Genomic DNA, 26,496 nt, shown 5'->3' with positions numbered 1-26,496 from the left:
CAATGCCACATTTTCTCTGTGGACCTTGGATTGGTTGTGCCCATTGCACATCTATGTCAAGAGGGGGCTTAGATTCCACATGGATACTGGATGCAATCCTCCTGCTTTCAGTTGTAGGCACTCTAGGCTCTATGGTGTGGTGGTTGACATTCTTCAACTCCCTGTTAGCTGAGTGGGGTAAGTCCAATAAATCAGAGTGTAGGAGTTGAAGTCTGTTGAGGTTCAGGGCGTGGCTATCATGTTGTCAGTCCAGAGATTCAAATCCCCTAGATATATCTTAAAGCACCAGCACCAACTACAATTCCAGTAAAGTAGCATGAAAGTCTTGTGAAAAGCAATCCCATCTGAGTCCAGTTCCATCACGCAGAAACACCAGCTCCAAAGAAGGGCCAACTGACATGGCAGTGAACCCCATCTGCCATGACCATAGAACCCGTGGGTCTCTTTAGCCCGCGAAAGAACCAATACCTGGGGTTGTATCTACTTTATCTCTCTCTGAGGCTCTGCTCAGGTGTGCATAAGGGCAATCCTTCTGACAACCTCCAGACTCTTTTTTAGAGACTCATAGCCATATAAACTCATTTCTCCTTTTCATTTCCCCCTTACATTAGGTCAAACAGCATTTTAAACTCCTGTTATTATATGTAGACAGGGATATTCTGCTGGTCCGCGTTGAACCTTTAATTCAAGGTCATTTTCTAGTTGCATCATTAGCTGGTATTTGGTAGTCATCCCTTGGTGCCAGGGAGGCTCATCCCCGGGTGTCATGTCCCACGCTGGGGGGAAGGCATTGCATTTACATGCTGAGTTTGGCTTCGAGACTGGCCACATTTGAGTAACATGAAGGCTGTCAGGAGGAAACTCCCAGGCACAGTGCTGCTCTAGGCCTTGTTCTTATTTCAGGCGTATAGGCTCACAAGCATAGTCATTAGTATCAGGGGCTCACTGTTGGACCCTCATTCCTTCCTGGTCCTTACCATTGCACATGGGGGACTGCCGCTGCTCCCCTAGGGACCACGACAGAGCACCCCCAGCCAGGAACCCAGTACCCCCACAACTGTTGTTTTTAATTGTTTCCACTATGAGTATATCCAAACATTACCATGCACCCTGGACACATGCCCTGTATAACTCCCTGTCAACCATATATCGCCTGTCAATAACATCCCATACCAGTATTCCTCCACTGCCATTGTTGAACCACCCTGTGATCCAAAACTTCCTGAAAAGTGAAGCCCAATATAATGTCAGGTTCCCTTACTAGTAAAATGGAATATAGTGATGAGTTTAAAGGTTAGATCTAGAATACATATTGATTTGGAAAAATTCGACATCCTTTTTCTTTTCTTTTTTCCTAATTATTGAGCTTCTCTTCACAAGAGGCTTAGATCACAGTAATTCATATATACAATATATAGTACTCCCACACATCCACCATAAAACCTTTTCCCTTCCATAGCGATAATTTTATAACTTATTCATATCATATTTACTTAAACTGATGTACTGACTCTGAGACAATAGCTTTCAAACAAGGTGACATCTGTGCTTACATTGTGGTCCATACTTTAGGATATACAGTTTTCTAAATTTTTAGTTATCCTGTGTTTTACATTATGGTTTACATTATTAGTCTGTGTCGTACCCTATATGTTTTTGGTGTAATATTACATGTTTTATATCCATCCTTGTGTACTCTCGCGAAACTCCTCTCTTAACCCCACATTTACCCTGGTACCATCCATTCAACATCCATTTTCCCCTCCCCTTGGGGCCCACAGCAACAGCCAATCTCCATTTCCCGAGGAGCCACTTCCAGAGATACTTGCAACAGTATTCAGGGCTTGACTTGCTCAACTGATCTAATGCCCTGGGAGCCACCCTTTCTCTCAAGAGATACAGTTCCCTCTATTTGATGGTATTAGTCCTCCCCAGGATGTGGGTCCACCCCCACTCTCACTACTTGGGTCTCTACCCAATGGGACAACCCACCCTGGCAAAATGAGCATTCAGACATTCCCCAGGAGTCCATCCCGCGTCAGACCATCCCCTCCGAGCATCCTAAACAGGTAACCCTCCTTATTATATTTTGATACGATTTTCTCAGCATTTTACTCTCAACCAACACCTGACACTCTCCTATGTTCGTATGTTGCCCTTTCCTCCCCCCAATTTTTTGGACAATATTACCCATCCGCCCATCCCCAGCCCCCTCAAACCCGCAAAGCCCCACCCAAAGGCAACCCCTTGCCCCTATTTTATCTCTTCTTTGTGCTCCTACTTACCACCAGCTCATCATAGATTCCACCCCTGCAGACATCGGCTCACATCCTTCCTCCACCCCTGATTTCCTGTAAGCCTATCTTCCAGTCTCTAGCTCTCTGAGGCAGCTTGCTTATTTCATGTCATTGAGGTCATGTAGTATTTCTCCTTCAATGCCTGGGTTGCTTCAGTCAACATAAGGTTCTCAAGATTGATCCATGTTATCACGTGTGTTTGTAGTGTATTTCTTCTTACAGCCGAGTAGTATTCCATTGTGTGTATATACCACATTTTATTGATCCACTCATCTGTTGATGTGCATTTGGGTTGATTCCAACTTTTGGCAATAGTGAACAATGCTGCTATGAACACTGGTGTACATATATCAGTTTGTGTCCTTGTTTTCAGATCTGATGGGTATATACCCAGCAGTGGTATTGCTGGGTCATATGGCAAATCTATGGTTAGTTTTTTGAGAAACTGCCAAACTGTCCTCCAGAATGGTTGGATCCTTCTGCATTCCCATCAGCAGTGGATGAGTGTTCCCCTTTCTTCACATCCTCTCCAGCATTTGTATTCTTCTGTTTTTTTCATAGCTGCCAATCTTATGGGAGTAAGATGGTATCTCATTGTAGTTTTGATTTGCATTTCCCTGATAGCTAGAGATTTGGAGCATTTTTTCATGTGCTTTTTAGCCATTTGTATTTCTTTTTTGGAGAAGTGTCTGTTTAAATCTTTTTCCTATTTTTTAAATGGGTTGTTTATCTTCTTTTTTTAAAGATATAGGAGTTCTTTATATATGCAAGTTATAAGTCTCTTATCAGATATATGGTTGCCAAATATTTTCTCCCATTGTGTGGGTTCCCTTTTTACTTTCTTGACAAACTCCTTTGAGGTGCAGAAGGCTTTAATTTTGAGGAAGTCCCATTTATCTATTTGTTCTTTTGCTGCTCGTGCTTTTGGTGTGATATTCATGAAGCCATTTCCTATTACAAGGTCCTGTAGATGTTTCCCTATACTGCTTTCCAAGGTCTTTATGGTCTTGGCTCTTATATTTAGGTCTTTGATCCATCTTGAGTTGATCTTTGTATAAGGTGTGAGATGGTAATCCTCTTTCATTCTTCTACATGTGGATATCCAGTTCTCCAGGCAACATTTGTTGAATAGACCATTCTCTCCCAGTTGAAAGGGTTTGGTGGCTTTATCGAATATTATGTGGCTGTATATATGAGGTTCTATGTCAGAGCTTTCAATTCGATTCCATTGGTCTGTGTGTCTCTCCTTATGCCAATACCATGCTGTTTTCACTACTGTAGCTTTGTAGTATGTTTTGAAGTCAGGTAGTGTGATTCCTCCAATTTTGTTTTTCTTTTTCAATATGTCTTTGGCTATTCGGGGCCTCTTTCCTTTCCAAATAAATTTCATAGTTAGTTTTTCTAGTTCCTTAAAGAAGGCTGTGTTGATTTTTATTAGGATTGCATTGAATGTGTAGATCAGTTTTGGTAGGATAGACATCTTAATAATATTTAGTCTTCCTATCCATGAACAAGGAATATTCTTCCATTTATTTAGGTCTTCTTTGATTTCCTTGAACAGTCTTCTATAGTTCTCAGTGTATAAGTTTTTTACATCTTTAGTTAAATTTATTCCTGAATATTTGATTTTCATTTACTATTGTGAATGGTATTTGTTTCTTGATTTCCCCTTGATCTTGCTCATTATTGGTGTACAGAAATGCTACTGATTTTTGCGCATTGATCTTATAACCTGCAACTTTACTAAACTCATTTATGAGTTCTAGAAGCTTTGTTGTAGATCTCTCAGGGTTTTCTATGTATAGGATCATGTCATCTGCAAATAATGAAATTTTGACTTCTTCCTTTCCAATCTGAATGACTTTTATATCTGGTTCTTGCCTCAGTGCTCGAGCAAGTACTTCTAAGACAATGTTAAATAGAAGGGGAGACATTGGGCATCCTTGTCTTGTTCCTGACTTTAGAGGGAAGGATTTTAGGATTTCTCCATTGTAAACAATGTTGGCTGTAGGTTTTTCATATATACTCTTTATCATGTTCAAAAAATATCCTTGTATTCCGATCTTTTGGAGTGTTTTTATCAAGAAAGGGTGCTGTATTTTGTCAAATGCTTTTTCTGCATCTATAGATAAAATCATGTGATTTTTTTCCTTCAATCTGTTTATATGGTGTATTACATTGATTGATTTTCTTACATTGAACTATCCTTGCATACCTGAAATAAATCCCACTTGGTCGTGGTGTATAATTCATTTAATGTGTTGTTGAATACGATTAGCAAGTATTTTGTTAAGTATTTTTGCATCTAGGTTCATTAGAGAAATTGGTCAGTAATTTTCCTTTCTTGTGGTGTCTTTTTTTGGCTTTGGTACTAGGGCAATGTTGGCATCATAGAAGGAGTTAGGCAATGTTCCTTCTGTTTCGATCTTTTGGAATAGTGTCAGCAGGATTGGTGTTAGTTCTTTCCGGAATGTTTTGTAGAATTCACCTGTGAAGCCGTCTGGTCCTGGGCTCTTCTTAGTTGGAGGTTTTTAATGACTGAGTCTATCTCTACTTGTGATTGGTTTGTTAAGATCATCAATTTCTTCTTTCGTCAATATGGGCTGCTTATGTGTTTCTAGGAATTTGTCCATTTCCTCTGAATTGTCATTTTTGTTGGAATATAGTTTTTCAAAGTATCCTCTTATGATAGTCTTTATTTCTGTGGAATCAGTGGTGATATCGCCTTTCTCATTTCTTATTTTGTGTATTTGCATCTTCTCTCTTGTTTTGTTAGTCTTGCTAAAGGTTTGTCAGTTTTGTTGATATTCTCAAAAAACCAGCTCTTGGTCTTGTTTATCTTTTCAAGTGCTTTCTTATTTTCTATTTCATTTAGTTCTGCTCTTATCTTTGTTATTTCCTTCCTTCTTCCTGTTGGATTACTTTGTTGTTTTTTTCCTAATTCCTCCAAATGTGCAGTTAGTGCTTCAATTTTTGGTCTTCTTTTTTGATATATGAATTTATGGCTATAAATTTCCCTCTCAGTACTGCTTTTGCTGCATCCCATAAATTTTGGTATGTTGAATTATCATTATCATTTGTTTCAAGGTAGTTGTTTATTTCTTTTGAGATTTCCACTTTGACCCACTGTTTTTCTAAGAGTGTGCTGTTTAATTTCCAAATCGTGGTGTGAAATCTGGGCCCCTGTCCCTTGCAAATTTCCGGCTTCACTCCACTGTGGTCAGAGATATTATTTTGTATGATTTTTATCTTTCTGAATTCATTAAGCCTTTCTTTGTGGCCTAGCATATGGTCTATCTTGGAGAATGAACCATGTGTGCTTTAGAAAAATGTATATCCTGCTGTGTTTGGGTGTAATGATCTATATATGTCTATTAGATCCAGCTCCTCTAATATACTGTTCAAATATTTTGTTTCTTTAGTGATTCTCTTTTGAGATGTTCTGTCCAGAGTTGATAGTGGTGTATTAAAATCCCCCACTATAATTGTAGATGCGTCTATTCTTTCACTTATTTTTTCCAGCATTTGCCTCACATATTCAGAGGCACCCTTGTTAGGAGCATAAATATTTATGATTGTTCGATCTTCTTGACAGATTGTCCCTTTCACTAAAATGTAGTATCCTTCTTTATCTCTCACAATTGTTTTGCATTTAAAGTCTATTTTGTCTGATATTAATATAGCTACTCCTGCCTTTTTTTGGTTACTGTTTGCTTGTATGATTGTTTTCCAGTCATTCACTTTCAACCTCCATGAGTCTCTGGGTCTAAGATGTATCTCTTGTAGACGGCATATAGATGGGTCATATTTCCTTATCCAATTTTCCAGTCTGAATGTTTTGATAGGTGAGTTTAATCCCTTGACATTCAGTGTTATTACTTTCAAGAAATTATTTGTGTTAGCCATATTTTGATTGGAAGTTGTGTTTTTCATATTTTGTTTTTTTTTTTCCTCTTCTCTCTCTTTTTTTTTAAATAACTTCCTTTTTTTTTTTTTTTTTAAAGATTGATTTATTTATTTAATTTCCCCCCCTCCCCTGGTTGTCTGTTCTTGGTGTCTATTTGCTGCGTCTTGTTTCTTTGTCCGCTTCTGTTGTCGTCAGCGGCACGGGAAGTGTGGGCGGCGCCATTCCTGGGCAGGCTGCTCTTTCTTTTCACGCTGGGCGGCTCTCCTCACGGGCGCACTCCTTGCGTGTGGGGCTCCCCCACCTGGGGGACACCCTTGCGTGGCACGGCACTCCTTGCGCGCATCAGCGCTGCACATGGCCAGCTCCACATGGGTCAAGGAGGCCCGGGGTTTGAACCGCGGACCTCCCATATGGTAGACGGACGCCCTAACCACTGGGCCAAAGTCCGTTTCCCTCCCCTTCTCTTTTTGTCTTTTTTGTTGCTCTTACACTCTCCTCCAACTCTATGTGTCCTCCTTTTTCCTTTCTTCCTGCAGAACTCCCTTTAGAATTTCTTGAAGGGGAGGTTTCTTGTTGGCATACTCTTTCAGTTTTTGTTTATCTGTGAATATTTTGAACTCTCCATCATTTTTGAATGCTAGTTTAGCTGGATAGAGTATTCTTGGTTGGAAATTTTTTTCCTTTAGTACCTTTCCTTTAGTACCACTGCCTTCTTGCCTCCATGGTTTCAGATGAGAAATCAGCACTTAATCTTATGGAGCTTCCCTTGTATGTGATGGTTTTCTTTTCTCTTACTGCTTTTAGAATTTTCTCTTTGTCTTGAGCATTGGATAATTTGACAAGTATATGTTTTGGGGTGGGCCTGTTGGGGTTGATGACGATTGGGGTGCACTGTGCTTCTTGGATATGTACATCTGTCTCTTTCAGTAGATTTGGGAAGTTTTCAGCCATTATTTCCTGAAACACTCCTTCTGACCCCTTTCCCTTCTTTTCTCCTTCTGGGATGCCTGTAATACGTATGTTTGAGCTTTTGCATTATCATTCAGGTCCCTAAGTCCTAGCTTGATTTTTTCTATCTTTTTATCGACCAATTCTCCTATCTGTTTGATTTCTGATGTACTGTCTTCCACATCAGTAATTCTCTGCTCTGCCTCTTGGAGTCTGCTGATATTTGCTGCAAGTGTATTTTTGATTTCTTGAACTGTGGTGTTCATTCCCATCATATCTGTTATCTTTTTGCGTATGTCTGCAATTTCCCCTCCAAGTGTTGTCTTCATGTTGTTAACCTCTTCCTTTACTTCATTAAATTTGTCGGTGATAAATGTTCTGAGATCTTTCATTACTTGTGCGAAGTTCTGCTCCCCTTCCTGGTTTTTAGTTTGTTCATTGGATTCAGCCATGTTTTCCTGATTACTGGTTTGGTTTGTAGATTTTTTTTGCTGTCTGGTCATCATTTTATCTTGACGGGTTTAATCAGTTCCTTAGCTTCTTTGTCTAGTCTTTTTTTTTTTTTTTTTAAGATTTATTTATTTATTTAATTTCCCCCCCTCCCCTGGTTGTCTGTTCTTGGTGTCTATTTGCTGCGTCTTGTTTCTTTGTCCGCTTCTGTTGTCGTCAGCGGCACGGGAAGTGTGGGCGGCGCCATTCCTGGGCAGGCTGCTCTTTCTTTTCACGCTGGGCGGCTCTCCTCACGGGCGCACTCCTTGCGCGTGGGTCTCCCCCACGCGGGGGACACCCTTGCGTGGCATGGTACTCCTTGCACGCATCAGCGCTGCACGTGGCCAGCTCCACACGGGTCAAGGAGGCCCGGGGTTTGAACCGCGGACCTCCCATATGGTAGACGGACGCCCTAACCACTGGGCCAAAGTCCGTTTCCCATCTTTGTCTAGTCTTGGAGATTAATTAGCTGTTGTTTTTGCGTAAGTGTTATATTTTCTCTTTGTCACTTTGTTCTTCTTATTCTAATTTCTTATTGCTGGTTGAGTTCACTTTAAAGGAAAGTATTAGGGCTGGGGGAAGGCAATTGTGTAAACAAGGAAAAAGTGTAAAGTAGTATTGGTGATATATGTTAACAGAGCAAAAATATGAGATCTGGGAGGATGGATGTTAGATTCATGTAAGTTGTGTAGAGTTATAGCAGTAGGTAGTGTACCTATAATGAGGTAGTGTACCTACTATAATGAGGTCGACTGAATATTGGAGGCATATGGTATGAATTAAAAAGCTATTGTTTTCATGAGAGAGGGAAAGAGAAAAGAAAGGCAATAGTTTCAAGAGTGGATAACAGACAGAAAACAAAACAAAGGTATTAGAAATTAAGAGTTAGACACTTTGTGGATCAAAGAAAGGGAGGTGGAATATAGGAGAGACAGTAGATGATGGAGGATATCAAGATGTAGGGGAAAGGGGATAGTGTAGGTAGCCAAAATCTATTCACACAGAAATGAGGCAGTGGAGGATGAGGAAACCCAGCAAATGTGAGGTGTTCCCTGCAGCACCTATTGTATAGTTAGAATAAAGTAAAATAAGAAGAAAATGAGGGACAAGAGAGAGAGAAAAAAAAAAGAGAAGAAAGGAAGAAAGAAAAAGGGAGTGGGTAAAGGGTAGGGAACAGGTAGGGAAAAGAAAAAAATATATACAGCAACCACAACAGCCACAACAATAATAAAAAAAAAAACCTAAATAACTTAAAAAAAAAAGACTTTGGGGGATACGCTGGGAGAAAAGGCTAAGGGATAATGCAATGTCAGCAATCAGGACATTAAAAAAAATAAAAATAAAATAAAAATAAAAACAAAACAAGAAAGAAAAACAATTTCTTCTTTATTCAATATAGTCTCCTTGTGTGTTTCTAGGAATTTGTCCATGTTCTCTAAATTATCCATCTTTTTGGCATATAATTTTTCAAAGATTCTCTTATGATACTCTTTATTTCTGTGGGGTTAGTGGTGCTATCCCCTTCCTTGTTTCTTATTTTATATATTTGCGTCTTCTCTTTTTTCTTTTGTTAGTCTAGCTAAGGGTTTGTCAATTTTATTCACTCTTTTGAAGAACCAGCTTTTAGTTTTAATTTTTCTAATGCTTTCTTATTTTCAATTTCATTTAGTTCTGCTCTAGTCTTTGTTATATCTTTTTTTTCTTTTACTTCCTTGCGGTTAGTTTGTTGTTTTTCAAATTGCTCCATATGTGCAGTTAGGTCTTTGATTTTAGCTCCTCATATTTAATACAGGCATTTATGGCTATCAATTTCCTTTTCAGTACTGCTTTTGCTGCATTCCATAGGTTTTGATATGTTGTATTGTCATTTTCATTCGTTTGAAGGTAGTTACTGATTCCTTTTGAGATTTCTTCCTTGACCCACTGATTGTCTAAGAGTGTGTTGTTTAACATCCATATCTTTATGCCTAATCTGATTCTCTGCCCCTTACTGATTTCCAGCTTCATTCTACTGTGGTCAGAGAAATTACTTTGTATAATTTCAATCTTTTTAAATTCATTGACAGTTGTTCTGTGACCTAACATGTGGTCTATCCTGGAGAATGATCCATGTGCACTCCAAAAGAATGCATATCCCACTGTATTTGGGTGTATTGTTCTGTATTTGCCTATTAGGTCCAGGTCCTCTAATAAATTATTCAAAATTTTTGTTTCTTTATTGATTTTACATCAATATATTCTGTCTAATGTTGATAATGGTATATTAAAATCTCCCACTATAACTGTAGTGGCATCTATTTCTCTGGTTTGTTTTTCCAGTATTTGCCTCATGTATTTTGAGGTGCCCTGGTTATGTGCATAAATTTTTATGATTTTTCTTGGTAGATTACCCCTTTTATTAATATATAGTGTCTTTCTTTGTCTCTTAGAATAGTTTTCATTTAAAGTCTATTTTGTTTGATATTAGTATAACTGCTTCCACCCTTTTTCTGTTTAGTTTTTACTTGTGTAATTTTTTTCCAACCATTCACTTTGTCTCCTTGCATCTGTGGATGTAAGGTGGGTTTCTTGTTGATAGCATATGGATGGGTCATATTTCCTTATCCATTCTGCCAATCTGCGTCTCTTGACTGGTGAGTCTAATCCATTAACATTCTGTGTTATTACTGTCAAAGAGTTACTTACATTAGCCATATTTTCCTTAGTTTTATGTAATGTATATGTTGTTTTTATTTCTCTTTTTTCTTTTTAGTTTTTCTTACACTCTCCTCCTACTCTCTGTCTCCTGTTTTTTCCTTTTGTCTGGCAGAACTCCCTTTTGTATTTTTTGAAGAGCAGATTTCATATTGACATATTCTCTTAATTTGTGTTTATCTGTGCATATTTTTATCTCTCCCTCATTTTTGAATGCCACCTTTCCTGGGTAAAGTACTCTTGACTGGAAGTTTTTTCTTTTAGCACCATAACTATATCATACCACTACCTTCTTGCCTCCACGGTTTCAGATGAGAAACATGGAAAATAGCCTTCTCTCTCAGACCCCTAAGGATCTTCTCAGGCTGCCTCATCAATTGCTCACCCTGCAGCTTGCCCTCTGCAGGTTTTGAACTGGGTTTTAGTGAGTAAAATAAGAGAAATTTTTTTAAAAAAATAAGAGATCCAAGAAAAGCTAATACAGAATATAATGTCTGTAGTTTCCAACTATTATTGTAGAGATGTCTATTTCTCCCTTCAGTTTTGCCCCAGTGTGCTTCGTGTATCTTGAGGCACCCAGGTTAGGTGCATAAATGTTTATTACAGTTATTTCTTCTTGGTGTATTGCCCCTTTAGTTAATATATAATGATCTTCTTCATCCCTCATAACACTTTTGCATTTACAATCTATTTCATCTGATTTTAGTATTGCTATTCCAGATCTTTTTTGGTTACTATTTACATAGAGTATCTTTTCCCAAACTTTCACTTTCAGCCTGGTTGTGTTCTTATGTTTGAGGTGAGTCTTTGTAGATAGCATACAGATGGCTCATAGTTTTTTATCCATTGTATCATTCTTTATCTTTTGATTGGGGAGTTGAAGCCATTACCATTCAATGTTGTTACTGTAAAGGCATTAACTACTTTGTCTATTTTATATTTTGGCCTTCCATTGTCATACTTTACTATTGTCTTTTTTTTAGCCTTTAATTTACCCTTCCTAGTAATTTTTATTTCTACACTCTCCTCCAAGTCTCTTGACTTCGTTTTTTCCTTTCAGGCTGCAGCAGTCCTTTTAGTATATCTTGTAATTCTGGTCTTTGGATGACATACTTTCTCAGTTTTTGTTTACTCTGTGAAGACTTTAAACTCACCCCCCTTTTTGAAGGACAGTTTTGCTGGATACAGAATTCTTGGCTGGAAGTTTTTCTGTTTCAGTACTTTATTTATTTATTTCTCTCCCCATTCCCCCCCCCCCCCCCCACCCTGGTTGTCTGTTCTCTGTGTCTATTTGCTGCATCTTCTTCTTTGTCCGCTTCTGTTGTTGGCAGCGGCACGGGAATCTGTGTTTCTTTTTGTTGCATCATATTGTTGTGTCAGCTCTCCATGTGGGCAGCGCCATTGTTAGGCAGGCTGCACTTTCTTTTGCTGAGATTCAAAGTGCATTCTGTTGGCCAAATTCACTGAAGAGACACCACTGTCCTCCCTCTGCTTCACCCTCCCTTTTCCCAGGGAGGAAGATGCCTGCTCCCTTCTCAGTCGGCTGCAGTGGGCCATAGTGTTTATCCATGCTGCACACTTTGAAGGTGGGGGACGGTGCCCTTCCTGACCACCACAGTGTTTTAGTAACTCACATTGTCATTCTGGGTTCTTCGTCTTTCTGTTTCTTGTTCTCCTGGGGTTGTGCAGCACTGTCCCAGTCTGCTAACTCCCAAAGCAAGTCTATTGTTCTGAGGAGATGTACATGGAAGTATTAAATTTTCTAAGAGCATGGTGTAGGCAACCTACTCTCAGATGTCTTAGAGGATGCATGGATGCATGGATGCATGAGAGGATCAGTGGATGGATAGCTAGATAGTTAAAATGATAAAGCAGTTGTGGCAAAATATTAAAAGTTGGTGGATCTACATATCTGGGTAGGGGTTGTATTAGAATACTCTGTATGAGGTATGTATTATTTTTGCAATTCTCCTGGAAATTATTTCAAAATAAAAAGCTTTAAAAAAAAAATTGACTAGCAAGATAGGACCACCCCTTAAATTCCTGTTGTCATAAGTGCTAATGTTAGCTAATACTTATGGAGTGCTTACAATGTGCAGGCACGGGGCATAGTTCCTTTACAAGGATTTCTCCATTTAATCTTTACACCAACTCTGTGGAATAGGTTATTATTCTCACCTGGGAAAATGAGGCTCAATGTGATTAAGAAATTTGCCCAGGGATATAGGGCCTAAGCGGTCATGTGGGAATCAAACCCAGACATCCTTTTCCTTAAGCCCTAAACCCCTGCACCTCGAAGTCCCGAACAATGCTTAGGCCATTATGGGAAACACACCAGGTACTTTCCGTGCCTTATCGTAGTCCTCACACATCAGTGGGCAGGTCTCATTAGCCCCAGGTCCCAGAGTTAGCCAGGAAACCTAGATGTGACTTACTCCCAAGCCATGTTCCTTCCATTTTACCAGCATGAAGATGTTGAATGCAAGATACCCATATTAATTAAAAAACTGGAAAAAGCTTAAATATTTGGCAACAATAAAGTATACATGATAGGCAGGTAAAAATAATTACGGTAGCTATATATATGTAGTCATAAAAATGTTTTAACATAACCAAAGAAGTAAAATAAAAATTGGTGTAGAGTTACATAAAATGTACATGCCATGTACACATAAATATTTGAAAAGATTGTCTTACTGAAGATTGTTTTTAGGCGGTAAAATTATAGATTTTTTTCATATTTAACATCCTTACATCAGTGCTGTATTGCTTTTAGAATATATACAAGAAATGTTTTCCATAAGTTTTCATAATACTCAGGGAAGCTTCTTTAGGTCAAGTCTAAGAAATTTTCTGTTTTCCATTAAATAGATACTAGGGCTCTTGTCTGTTACAAAGAGAGAAAATATTAACTCACAGAGAAAGAAGAGGGTTTAAAGAAGCAGAGTCTACCCTAGTTGGATTTTAGATTTTAATGAGTGCAGACTTGAGTGTAGGGAGGAAATTTGACAGGGAAATGGTGGTACTTTGCTAATGGACAGTAAGTGTCTGGTATTTTCTAGCATGTGTTTGGGGTCATAACTTTCTGAGAGAATCCAATGAAAGCTAAGGATTCTTTTCCTTAGAAATACACATATACATGGAATCCACAGTTTGCACAGAATTTCAGGTGGTTTGTGGATTGCCTAGATTCCATATCTGGGACCCTTAGAGGGACCCATAGGACTCCGAGTAAAAACTTCTGAAAAAGAAATGGGTTCATGCACAATCCGTAAATGAATCCCTGACTGATGGCGCAACAGCATCAAAGCTGGTTGGCAGCAAAGTTGGAAACACAATTACCCTATGAGCCTTTCAGGTGCTGTTTAGAGGTTGGGATGCCACAGAACCACACTGAGCACCAGAGAAGATGGCACAGTGAGGCCCTGGTGTTTGAGGTCCAGGGTGTAGTAACTGCTAACATATTATTCCTTCACCTTTGCAGCCCACTGACCTGGACTGAAGAGAAAGGGCCTGGCCTAAAACGAAACAGACATTTAAGCTTCCACTTCAAATCTGGGTCCCTGGAGAATGTACCCAAAGTCAGTATCAATAAGAACATTTTCTTGAAAGATCAAAATATATTTGTCCAAAAACTCTTGGGCCAGTTCTCTGAGAAGGACCTGGCTGCTGAAAAGAAGCGCATCCTGCACTGCCTGGGGCTTGCAGAAGAAATCCAGAAGATCTGCCGCCCAAAGAAGTGAGGGAAGGTAGTGCCATTTCCAGGATGGGACCAGAGTTTTGTTTCTAGCAAGAATTGACCTTTATCTCTATTCTTAAAATTAAACCAGTTTTCATGGATAAACAGGATTTGCTTATTGTCACAGTCTTTGTACAAGTGGGTGATACTTGGGGATGGGAGGTGTGTACAATGGGAATGAAGAAGGGCTAATAATGTTGGTCAAGCTGAACTAAATGCTTTCTAGGCCTGGCTTCATTTACTCTTCCCAAGATATCTCTCGGTTAGCTGTAACCAGGCCTGTTTTGAGTAATATACTGGAAAATATTCTTTGATCTCACCCAGATAGTAAATAGTAGAACCAGATTTTAAACGCATTCATGCTCTAAACCACTGCAAAATATTGCCTTAAACTCTCTTCCCTTCTTTAAGGAATGTTACTTTCCCTCCATACTAGGTGTTGGGTGCTGAGGATTATAAAGATGAATGACAGCTACTACCTTCAGGAACACACACAAACTGCCCATTATAATGTGATATAAAATGATACATACCTGGCAGCCAGAGAAGTCTTACAGGGAGGACTTTGAAACTGGACCTTAATGAATAGGAGTTGACTGAGTGTAGGTCAGGGGAGAGCTTCCCTGGCACAGCAACGTTACCAGCAACAGAATGGAAGTGGGAAGCCCTGGGGACACTGGGCACCCACCCCAATGCTGCTGCAGCATTAGGCATGAAGTTGATCTGATTATGGGGGGCCTTATAAGCTATAGTGAGGAACTGAGGTTTATTTACTAGGCAGTGTAGAGGCTCCCAAAGGTTTGGCATAATGGGAATTTACTTGATCAGATTTCCAATTTAGGTAAAGTCCTCAGAAGGCTGCCCAGAAGGGTGAGACTTGAGACCACAAAGAATGCTATGACATCACTCCATTGGGAGCCAGTGAAGTCGTTTGCACCTGCAACCCTCCATTCCTCCCGCAGTGTTGCTTATGGTCATCGAGTCAGACATGCTGATCTGAGGCTCAGGAAACCACTATTTCATTTCATCACAGGTCCTATTCCCTTTTTAGGAAGCCAGTGTTAGATCTTTTGCCTCTGTTACTGCCCCATTCATGGTTTTGCCTATTCCCCATTTGCCATTGTGACATTTAACCAGTTCAAAAGATGTGAAGTCAGTAATGGAGGCAAACCCTAGTTTTCCACCTCTGTTTCTATTATTTCATTCCTATCGTACCTTGAGGTAAAGGAGGCAAATATAGTAATTTAAAACCTAAAAAAATTAAATGATTGTGAAAAGGGTAAAGATTCTTAAAATTATTCTCTCATGGCCTTGTAAATTAATTTTTAACAAATATTTATCAGTACTCTTGTTTTATTTTCCCCAATCAAACACTCTTGAGGCCAGGAAATACTGTTTGTACACTGTGCCAAATCTAGGACAAGGTAAGTATTCAACACATATTTGATCATTCAAATGTAACTAGCCTTCCCATTTGCTAATTCTGCTATTTCAAAAGTATTGGCCCAATTTGCTATTGGAGTGGGGAATAGGGGGCTGTGATTGTAAGTTGATATTGATAACTCTTCATATCAAGTTTGCTTAGTCTTTGGTCAAAAGATACAAATTAAAACATCCATTAATTTTACTAATCTGTAGGAATTGCAGAGAGAAAAGGGAAGAGAGACAGGAGAGATCAGAACCTAAGGAGAGGGTGGAGAAGCAATCTTATTTTACTCTTTTCAACTGGCCTTGTCTTCCTTTGGAGCTGCTGGAACACTGCCCTGACCAACACCCACTGCAGTGTTCCCCAGATACCCATTTTGAAGGCTATACTCTACTCCACCCCACTCCCATCTCCCAATCAGAACATCTCTTCCAGTGTCAGAAATAAGCCATGGAGCTCCTCAGCCACTTGTTCAAAGTATCCAATAGATGGTGGATGTCCATTTCACTCTTGCCTTGATACTGTCTTGACTTCCTTAGAAGTCTGAGTGAGAAAAGGGAGATTTGAGATCTGGGATTTCTGATCAAATTTCGCTTGTGGTCCACCTTAAAGGAAAGAAGCCCTTTATCCCACTGGAAGATGATTGTAAGTGTTGGGGGAAACCTCCCTGCAGGGCTGCGTGTCTCCAGGTGGGAATGATAGAGTAAGTGCTCTTGGTCCCTCTTTCCTTCCATCCCTTTCCCCTGTGGCAGGAATGACTTGCACAGGAAGATGAGCCACCCCCTCTGACTGATGCATACTTAGGACGCACCTGTGTTCTCTGCTTATCCCCGTGGTAGGTGACAGAGGCTAGTTCTTCCTCTGCATGGTTTGAAGAGTACATCATTCTTAGGATGGATTACCAAACGTTTGGCTGCAGATTCCAGCCATGCTCCCTAGTCAGCTTTATCATAATAAAACTCTTTCTCAATTTTCATCTCCCTCTCTTCTGCATCTGTAACTTAATTGACCCCCAAAATTGGAAGGGGAAGGAATTGAGTTTAGGAGACTTACTGTTCCCCTAAAATCCCAGTAATAATATCAAGTGGTCCTCCACTTTAAGGAATTAAGTAAAAATAAAAAGGATATTACTTCAGTAGATAACACTAGCAGAAGGCAATTCTTGGCAAAAATTCCTAGTTGAACTAACCCTTTCATTGTGGTGGTAGAGATGGGGGGAGGTGGAGGAGGGAGCTGTTACGGAGCTTGAAGGAAAATCCTTATGGATCTAGGTTGATGGGTTGAAAGGAAACAAAATACAAATTGATGGCTGAAAGAAAATACAAAATAGACAAACATCTCTGCAAAAGAAATAAGCAGGAATTTAAGCAGGAAAGGAGAAATGAGTAAGAGACCCAAATAAGAGATCCAAAAATTTTCAGATTTCAGCACACTTCTTAGGGAGGACTTACCTGACTACTTGCCTAAGAAAAACTCTCTCTAGCTGTCTTAGTTAACTAAGGCTGTTATGACAAATACCACACTCATGTTGGTTTAAACAACAGGGGTTTATTGGCTCTAGTTTGGGGGCTTGAAGTTCAAAGACAAGGTGTCAATAAATGCATGCTTTCTCCAAAGTCTGTAGTGTTTTGCTGATAGCTTTCACATGGCCATGTTTCCTTGCATCTCCTTCTCTGGTTTGTACTGATTGACCGTGTCTGAATTTTCTCTGCTTATAAGGACTCCAGTCATGGATTAAGTTCAGCTGTAATTCAATTTGGCCTTGTCTAAATATGACTCTATTCATAAATGAGTCCGCATCCACAGTACCAGGGTTTTGGACTTTAACATGTCTTTTGTAAGGGGCATGATCAATGCTCAACACTAGCATACTTTTTATTATCTTTATTTTGTTGTTGTTAAAGAATTTAAAAGTTTATAGAACAATGGAGAAAATACAGAGTTCCCACATACCACCGTACCATTAACACCTTGCATTAATGTGGTTCATTTGTTACAAATTGATGGGAAAACATTTTTATAATTGTACTGTTAACTATATTCCATGGTTTATATTAGGGTTCACTGTGTTGTACAGCCCTATGGGTCTTTTTCAATTTTTTATTCTATGTCACATATATAACCTAAAATTTCCCCTTGCAAAAACTTCAAATATATAATTCAGTGCTATTGTGTTTACAATGTTATGCTATCATCACCACCATCCATTACCAAAACGTATCAACTCAAACAAACGCTGTTTAATATTAACTTCCCATTCCCTTCCCCAACTCTAGTTTCTCTACTTTGAGTTTGCTTATTTAAATTATTTCACATCAGTGGAATCATCCAATATTTGTCCTTTTGGGTCAGGCTTATTTCACACAACATGATGTCTTCAAGGTTCATCTGTGTTGTTGCATGTATCAGGACTTCATTGCTTTTGCAAATAATAGTCCACTGTAAGTATATAGCACATTTTCTTTATCCATTCATGGGTTGATGGACACTTGAGTTGCTTACATATTTTGGCAATTGTAAATAACACCACTACAAACACCAGTGGGCCTCTATCTGTTCAAGTCCCTGCTTTCAGTTCTTTTATATATAAACATAGAGGTGGGATTGCCAGGTCATAGAGTAATTCTATATTTGGCATTCTGGGGAACTGTCTTCTACAGTGATTGCAACATTTTACATTTCCACCAACAATGAACAAGTTCTCTACATTCTCAACAGTTGCAATTTCCATTTTTTATAATAGTGGCCATTCCAGTGGATATGAAATTGTATCATTGATGTTTTTATTTGCATTTCTCAAATGGTTAATGATGTTGAGCATATTTTCATGTGCTTTTTGGCCATTTGTATAACTTTTTGCCAATTTTTTAACTGGGAAGGGAGGGAGGTTACTGTGGCTCTTCAGGGGCAACAAAGGGATGGAAACGTTCTGTATCTTGACAGTCTCCATGTCCATATCCTGGTTATGACATTGTGCAAAATGTTACCATTAGAGAAAACTAGATAAAGGGTAAATGGAATCTCTCCACCTTTTTTCTTACAGCTGCATGTGAATCTATGACTATCATTTTGATTATCTCAAAATGAAAAGTTGATTAAAATTTAAAAAAAAAACTACTGAAGCCTGCCTCCTCCCCAGAATAATTACATCAGAATCTCTGAAAAAAGGGGCTTATTGAGGGCTGAATTACAACCTTATTTGTAAGTAAGATCACTGCAAATGGGATTGGTTAAATATAAAATAACTTAATCCGGGAAGCCGACTTGGCCCAATGGATAGGGCATCCGCCTACTACATGGGAGGTCCGCAGTTCAAACCCCGGGCCTCCTTGACCAGTGTGGAGCTGGCCCATGTGCAGTGCTGATGTGCGCAAGGAGTGCTGTGCCACGCAGGAGTGCTGTGCCACGCAGGGGTGCCCCCCGCGTAGGGGAGCCCCACGCACAAGGAGTGCACCCCATAAGGAGAGCTGCCCAGTGCGAAAGAAAGTGCAGCCTGCCCAAGAATGGTGCCGCACACATGGAGAGCTGACACAACAAAAAGACACAGATTCCTGTGCCGCTGACAACAACAGAAGCGGACAAAGAAGAACACGCAGCGAAGAGACACAGAGAATAGACAACTGGGGTGAGGGAGAGCAGGGGAGGGGGGGAGGGGAGAGAAATAAATAAATCTCAAATATAAAAATAAAAAAGTAACTTAATCCAGTGTGACTGGTGTCTTTATAAGAAGAGAGAGTTTGAACATAGATACTGACACAAGCACCAGGAAGATTCAGGCCATGCTATTATGGGGAGGCAGACTGATACATCTACAGTCAAGTAATGCCAAGTACTGCCAACAAACCCCAGAGACCAGTAGAGAAACACTGAAGGCTTTTTCCCTAGAGATTATTCCCTGGAGATGTCAGATGGCATGTGACCCTGGTGACTCCTTGATTTTGGACTTCTGACCTCCAGAACTGCGAGACAATAAATTCTGTTGTTTTAAGCCACCTGGTTTTTGATACTTTGTTATGGCAGTTCTAGGAAATTTAGACAGGGCCCAAGCATTTTTTAAAAAGTAGTTCAAGTAATAATATGTGCATAATGTGGTAATGTGCAGTCAATCTGAGAATGTCACATTGTTAGGTCCTAGGGATTAGGATATCAATATCTTTTTGGGAGACATAGTTCAACCCTTAATAGTCCCTTTTGCTGAATATCTTAAAGTATAATATTAATTACAATTTATTAAGCAATCAGTATACTCCAGGCCTGGTGCTAAGAGCTTTCCATACCCATTTCCATTTACTCTTCGTAACTCCCATAGAAACTCATATGAGGTTATTAAACACTATTATCATTCTTTTTTTTTTCTTTTTTGTAGCAATTGATGAACCCAGGACTCAGAATTTAAGCATCAGGACCACATTCCCTCACCTTCTGCATTAGAAATTGGCAAAATTCAGCCTTCAGGCCAAGTCAAGTAGCCCACTGTCTATTTGTGTAAAGTTTATTGGAACACAGCCATTTACATATTATCTGTGGCTGCTTCAGCACCACAACAGCAGAATTGAGTGTTTGTGAGAGAGACGTTATAACCTACAAAGTCTAAAATATTTGCTATCTGGCCCTTTACTCTAAGTGAAGGAGTTGGGTTGAGGCCTCTCTGACCCCAGAGCCTTCCTCTTAATCCTCACATTGCTGCTCACATCAAGACAAAAATATAGGCACTGTCATTTCATAAACACTAAAATAGAATGTTCTGGAAACTGCAAGAGGGCACGCCACACACATTCAAAATTTCCTTGCTATCTGTTTCTCGTTTTAGTATCAGTCATTTGTTTTCTATTTGTCATTCAGTGAACATTTACTGAATACCTACATGTGTGGCCTGGTTGTGCTAGACTCTGGAGATATTGAGGTGAATAAAACTTGACTGCTTCAGGCTTGTGGTTTACAAAGAAAGGGTTCATGCCAGCTGGAGCTGTAGGCTGAGGAGGATAGTGCCTCCATGTGGGTGGTCTGGGAGGAAGCCCCACTTAGGTTTGGCCAAACCAGGGAGAGAGATCATGAGTGGAGGAGTAGGAAAATAAGTAACATGTTCAGAAAGAATGGTGCAATTGGACAGTGCAGAGAAGCATAGTAGGAGACAAGGCAAAGAGGCAGAAGAGATGAAACCAGGATGATCCAAGAGTACAGAGGAAAGAATCACAGAAAGCCAGCAGGGGGCGCGCGCGCGTGTGTGTGTGTGTGTGTGTGTGTGTGTGTGCGCGCGTACCATGCATAGGTGACTTGCAATCTTGAGAAAATCAGACATTTCTGGGGTTATATTTCCTCACCTTAAAAGAAGGGGAAAGACCAGATAATCTTCGAGATTCTTGCAGGAGGAATTTGAGCAAAGATGTGTCATGAGTAGAGCTGTGTCTCAGGAAGATGGATCCTGGTGAGAAGGGACAGGGGCAAGAACCCATGTGTTTCCACTCAGGATGGAACTAAAGGAAGAGCTATCTCCCTGGAAAGATAGAAATCATTACTTAATGACAGGTTATTTTAGAGATAGAATTAATTCTCGTTATTCAAAGTAGTTATGGTCTATACATATTGAATTTTTAAATGATGAACAATTGCTCCTAGGGGAAATACAGAGTGAGGTTTCTGAAAATTTCTGGTCAGAACATTTATGACAACTTTTCAATAATTAACCTTGTTTTATGTCTGTTTCTGTTTAAAGACATCTTACCTAATATATTTTGTCATTAACATTGAAGCCAAGACCAACAGAACTGCTACTCTTGCCTGGATGAGGCTTATGTAGCACACATACGAACCCATATGTGTATCATGACTATCTTATGCTTAGGAACACCAGATAGCATATCAGCACTACAATTGGTGGCCATTTTAAATGAAGCTAAGTAACATATATTCACAGCTTTCTAGAAGAAATGTGTTAAAACATGGTTAGTGAGTCAAGATAAGTCCATAGAAGTGAATGAAACCTATTTAACGCAAATTGTGAAACTAAACAACATAGCATTTTGGCAGCTTTTTACAGGAAATTTGCTCTTCAATGTTCTTACTAACTTAAGTATAGAAAGGGGAGACAGTGAAACAGCAGTGAAATAAATTCCTAGCCCTAACTCTAACCTTAACCCTAACCATATTACTAACATTCACTACTCAATTTCTGAAAGTAATCATCCTAGCAGATTAAAAAATTCGAGGTGACAGTAGTATTTTGTCATTGTTAATCTGTCAAGGAAAGTTCATAGAATTGAATGAAACATATATTTTACTCAGTTTCTGAAACCAATTCATATATCTGATTCACAGCTTCCTAGATAAAGTAGTGTTTAATATTTTTAGCCAAGGTAAGTAAATAGAAGTGACTGAAAAGTGTATTTTACTCAGTTTGCCAAACTAAGCAACATAGATTCCAAGCTCTCTAGGTGAAACTTATGTTTTAATTTGTTAATAATTCAGTGTAAGTGCACAGAAGTAAAGATAAGTGCAAAGTGAATGACATTGTATTTTCTCAGTTTGCTAAAATAAACAACAAAACAGATAGGGGCATAGATGAGGCTCAAATAGTTGAGTACCTGCTTCCCACATGGGAAGTCCTGGGTTCTGTCCCCAGTGCCTCCTAAAAACAAAAACCAAACAAAACAGCAACAAAAAAATGAACCATAAGCAAACAAGTGAAAAAATCAACTCAGGGTTGCTGACATGGCTCAGTGGTTGAGTGCCAGCTTCCCACATATGAGGTCTTGGGTTCAATCCCCAGCCCCAGTACCTCAAAACAAACAAACAAAAACAGATACACAGATCTCTAGATGAAACAAGGGTTTTAAAATTGTTAGTAAATCAAGTAACTGCATAAAAGCGAATGAAACGTGTTTTATTTAGTTTGTGAAACTAAGCAACATACAGCTCTCTAGAGGAAACTAGTGTTTTAACATTGTTAATAGGTCAAGCCAAGTGCATAGAATGAATGTAACATGTACTTTATGCAGTTTGCAAATCTAAGCAAAATATACCGTTCACAGTTCTCTAGATGAAAGTAGTGTTTTATTTATCATTGTTAGTATTCAAGATAAGTAAATTGAAGTGAAGTGAATCAAACCTGTATTTTACTCAGTTTGTGAAAATAAGCAAATGTATTAGAGTTACAGCTCTCTATGAATTCAGTGTTGTAAGTGATAGTAAATCAATATATGGGCATAGAAGTGAATGAAACATGTAGTTTACTCAGTTTGATAAACTAAAATTGGTAGCACTTCCTCAGCTTTCTACATAAAACTTCCTTTTCAACATTCTTACTCCAGTTATGAGTAGTGAACACATAAAACATGACTGAATCCAATTACTAATCATAACCCAACCCTACCTGTAACCTTAAAAGTAACCCTGACACTATCCTACTAGTTTCTGAAAATAATCATCCTAGCACATTCAAAACAATCAAGGTGAAACGTGTTTTAACATTGTTAGTAAAGGTAAGTGCAGGGAATTGATTGAAAATTGTCTTTTACTTAGTTTGTATACTTCAGTAACATATCAGAGTCACAGGTCTTTAGATGTAAACTTGTATTTTTACATTGTTATAAATCAGGATAAGTGCATAAAGGGGAATGAAAAGTACATTTTAATCAGTTTGTGAAACTAAACAACAGAGCACTGATGCAGCTTTATACAAGGAACTTTCTTTTCAATATTCTTAGTAACTCAAGGTTTGAGCTGAAAGAGTGAAAAAAAAAAAATGAATTCAAATCCTAATAGGGAAGCGGACTTGGCCCAGTGGTTAGGGTGTCCGACTACCATATGGGAGATCCACGGTTCAAACCCCAATCCTCCTTGACCCGTGTGGAGTTGGTTCACGTGCAGTGCTGATGTGCGCAAGGAGTGCTGTGCCACGCAGGGGTGTCCCCCACGTAGGGGAGCCCCATGTGCAAGGAGTGTGCCCCATAAGGAGAGCTGCCCAGTGTGAAAGAAAATGCAGCCTGCCCAGGAATGGTGCCACACACATGGAGAGCTGACGCAGCAAGGTGATGCAACAAAAAGAGACACAGATTCCCGTGCCACTGACAACAACAGAAGTGGACAAAAGAAGAACACGCAGCAAAATGGACACAAAGAACAGACAACTGGGTGGGGGGAAGGAGAGAGAAATAAATTTAAAAATCTAAAAAAAAAAAACCCTAATAGAACCCTAACCCTAAAGCTAACACTATCCTACTGAGTTTCTGAAAATAATCATTCTAGTAGATTCAAAATATTACAGATGAAACTTGTACTTGAACCTTGTTAACAGCAAAATAAGTGCTTCTAAGTGAAAGAAACATGATTTTTACTCAGTTGAGAAACTAAGCAACATATCAGAATATCAATTCTCTAAATGAAACTAGTATTTTAACATTGTTAGTCAAGATAAGAACATAGAAGTAAATGAAACATGTACCTTACACATTTTGTGATATACACAATATATCAGATTCATAGCAACTTAGATGAATCTACATGTTTAACATTGTTAGTCAAGCTAAGAGCATAGAATTAATGAAACTCACACTTTATGCAGTTTGCAACAGTAACACTAAGCACATACCAGATTCACAGACTTCTATATGAAACTATTGCTTTAACATTGTTAGTAGGTTGAGATAAGTGAACAGAAGAGATTGAAACATGTTTTACTCAGTGTGCAAAACTATGCAACATATCAGATTCACATGTCTTTAGATGAAACTTGTGTTTTAACATTGATAGTAAGTCTATAAAGTACATAGAAGTGAATGAAACATGTATTTACTCATTTTGTGAGAAATTAAACATCAGAGCAATGTTACTGGTCTATATATGACACTTCATTGTAAGTTACGTGAAGATGTGGCCCAAATGCCTATGGTCACCTCTCCTGCCACTTTATCTTCTCTTTCCCAGCTCACAGCTACAGCCTCTTGAGTTCCTTATAATCAGTTGATTGAGGAAGAGAAAACTTGGGCCTGGTTTTCAGATGGTCCTGCACAATATGCAGGTACCACCTGAAAGTGAGCAGCAGAGCATTGTAGCTCTTTTCTGGAATGTCCCTGAATGATAGTTGTGAGGGGAAATCCTCCCAGTGGGCAAAACTTCTAGCAGTACACCTGGTTGTATATTTCGCTTGGAAGGAGAAATGTCCAGAGGTGCATTTTTACACTGATTCATGAGCTGTTACCCATGGTGTGGCTGGATAGTCTGGAACTTGGAAGGAACATGATTGGAAAATTGGTGACAAAGAGGTCTGGGGAAGAGATATGTGGATAGAACTGAGTGGGCAAAAAACATGAAAATATTTGTGCCCCACCTGAATGGTCACCAGAGGGTGACTTCAGCAGAGGAAAATTTTAATAATCAGGTGGAAAAGATGACCCTCTCTAGCACTCAGCCTCTTTCCCCCGACTCCTGCTATTGCACAATGGGCTCATGAACAGAGTGGCCATGGTTATAGGAATGGAAGTTATGCATGAATCAGCAATATCTACTTCCCATTACCAAAAGAACTTGACTACAGCCACTGCTGAGTTCCCAATCTACCAGCAACAGAGACCCACACTCAATCTCCGAAATGGCACCATTCCCCAAGCTGATCAGCCTGCTACCTGGTGGCAGGTTGAATACACTGGACCATTTCCACAATGGAAGGAGCAGTGATTTGTTCTAACTGGAACAGACACTTTAGAGATGGGTTGGCCTTCCTTGCATACAATGCTTCTTCTAAAACTACCATCTGTGTTCTTACCAAATGTCTTATCCACCACAATAGTATTCTTCACAGCATTGCTTCTGATCAAGGAACCTGCTTCACATCAAATGATGTGTGGGAATGGGCAAATGCTCATGGAATTCACTGGTCTTACCATGTTCCCCAATCATCCTGAAGTGGCTGGATTGATAGAACATTGGAATGGTCTTTTAAACACTCAATTACAGCACCAACTAGGTGGCAATACCTCAGGGTTGGGGCAGTGCTCTCCAGGAGGCTGTGTATGCTCTAAATCAGTATCCACTATATGGTGCTGTTTCTCTCATAGCCAGGATTCACAGGTCCAGAAATCAAGGGATGGGAATGGAAGAGGCACCACTCACTATTACCCCTAGTGATCCACTAGGAAGATTTTTCCTTCTTGTCCCTGCAATTTTAAGCTCTGCTGGTCTACAGGTCATAGTTTCATAAAGGAGGAGTGCTTCCACTAGGGAACACAACAATGACTCAATTGACCTGGAAGTAAAGACTGCAACCAGGCTCCTTTGGCCTCCTCATGCCCCTGAAGTAAACAGGCAAAGAAGGGAATTACTGTATTATACCGGCTGGGGTGGTTGATCCTATCAAGGTTAAATAGTACTGCACCTACACAATGGAGGAAAAGAGTTTGCTTGGAATATAGGAAATCCCCTACGGAGTCTCTTAGTACTACCATGCCTTGTGATTAAAGTCAATGGAAAACTGCAACAACCTAATCCAAGCAGGACTAACAATGGCCCAGAATCTTCAGGATGAAAATTTGGGTCACCCAACCAGGCAAATAAACATAGTCAGGTGCTTGCTGACCATAAAGGGAAAATGGAATGGGTAGTGGAAGAAGGTAGCGATAAATATGAACTTCAAACATGTGATCAGTTACAGAAACAAGGACTGAAATGGTCATGGACATTTCTTCCTTATTTTGTTATGAGTATGTTCGTATATGTACATAAAAGGAATGTCTTTGTTTTCTTTGTTTTCTTCCCTAACCTTTTCCCTTTTCATATGACATAAGTAGTATGAGTTCCACGTTATAGTATTTAAGGATATAAAGTTTAAGAGTGAATATCACCCAAGGGCTTGTACCCTATTCTGGAGGGATTTAGTGCATTTCCAGTTGTACAGTGGACAGCTGAGTATTGTTATATGTGTGTGTGTTATTGTTTTTATTTAGAGACAAAGTATGGTTTAATTTGATGCATATGGCTGCCAAGTTGACAATGGGTGGACTGT

General features: G+C 39.3%; 1 protein-coding gene across 1 annotated transcript in view; it reads left to right on the top strand.

The window, feature by feature from the left end:
* Nucleotides 1–14,179, top strand: part of BLVRA (biliverdin reductase A) — a 93,932-nt gene extending 79,753 nt beyond the window's left edge. Inside the window, exon 8 of the mRNA XM_004449080.5 lies at nucleotides 13,820–14,179. Within this exon, the coding sequence (XP_004449137.1) occupies nucleotides 13,820–14,078 (259 nt within the window). The 3' untranslated portion in view covers nucleotides 14,079–14,179. The remainder of the gene's footprint in view (nucleotides 1–13,819) is intronic.
* Nucleotides 14,180–26,496: the final 12,317 nt, after the last annotated feature.

The sequence above is a fragment of the Dasypus novemcinctus genome, chromosome 5 (assembly GCF_030445035.2).
Source record: "Dasypus novemcinctus isolate mDasNov1 chromosome 5, mDasNov1.1.hap2, whole genome shotgun sequence".
NCBI classification, from domain to species: domain Eukaryota; kingdom Metazoa; phylum Chordata; class Mammalia; order Cingulata; family Dasypodidae; genus Dasypus; species Dasypus novemcinctus.
Note: the sequence above shows the minus strand (reverse complement) of the source record. Positions and strands in the feature narration are given on the sequence as shown.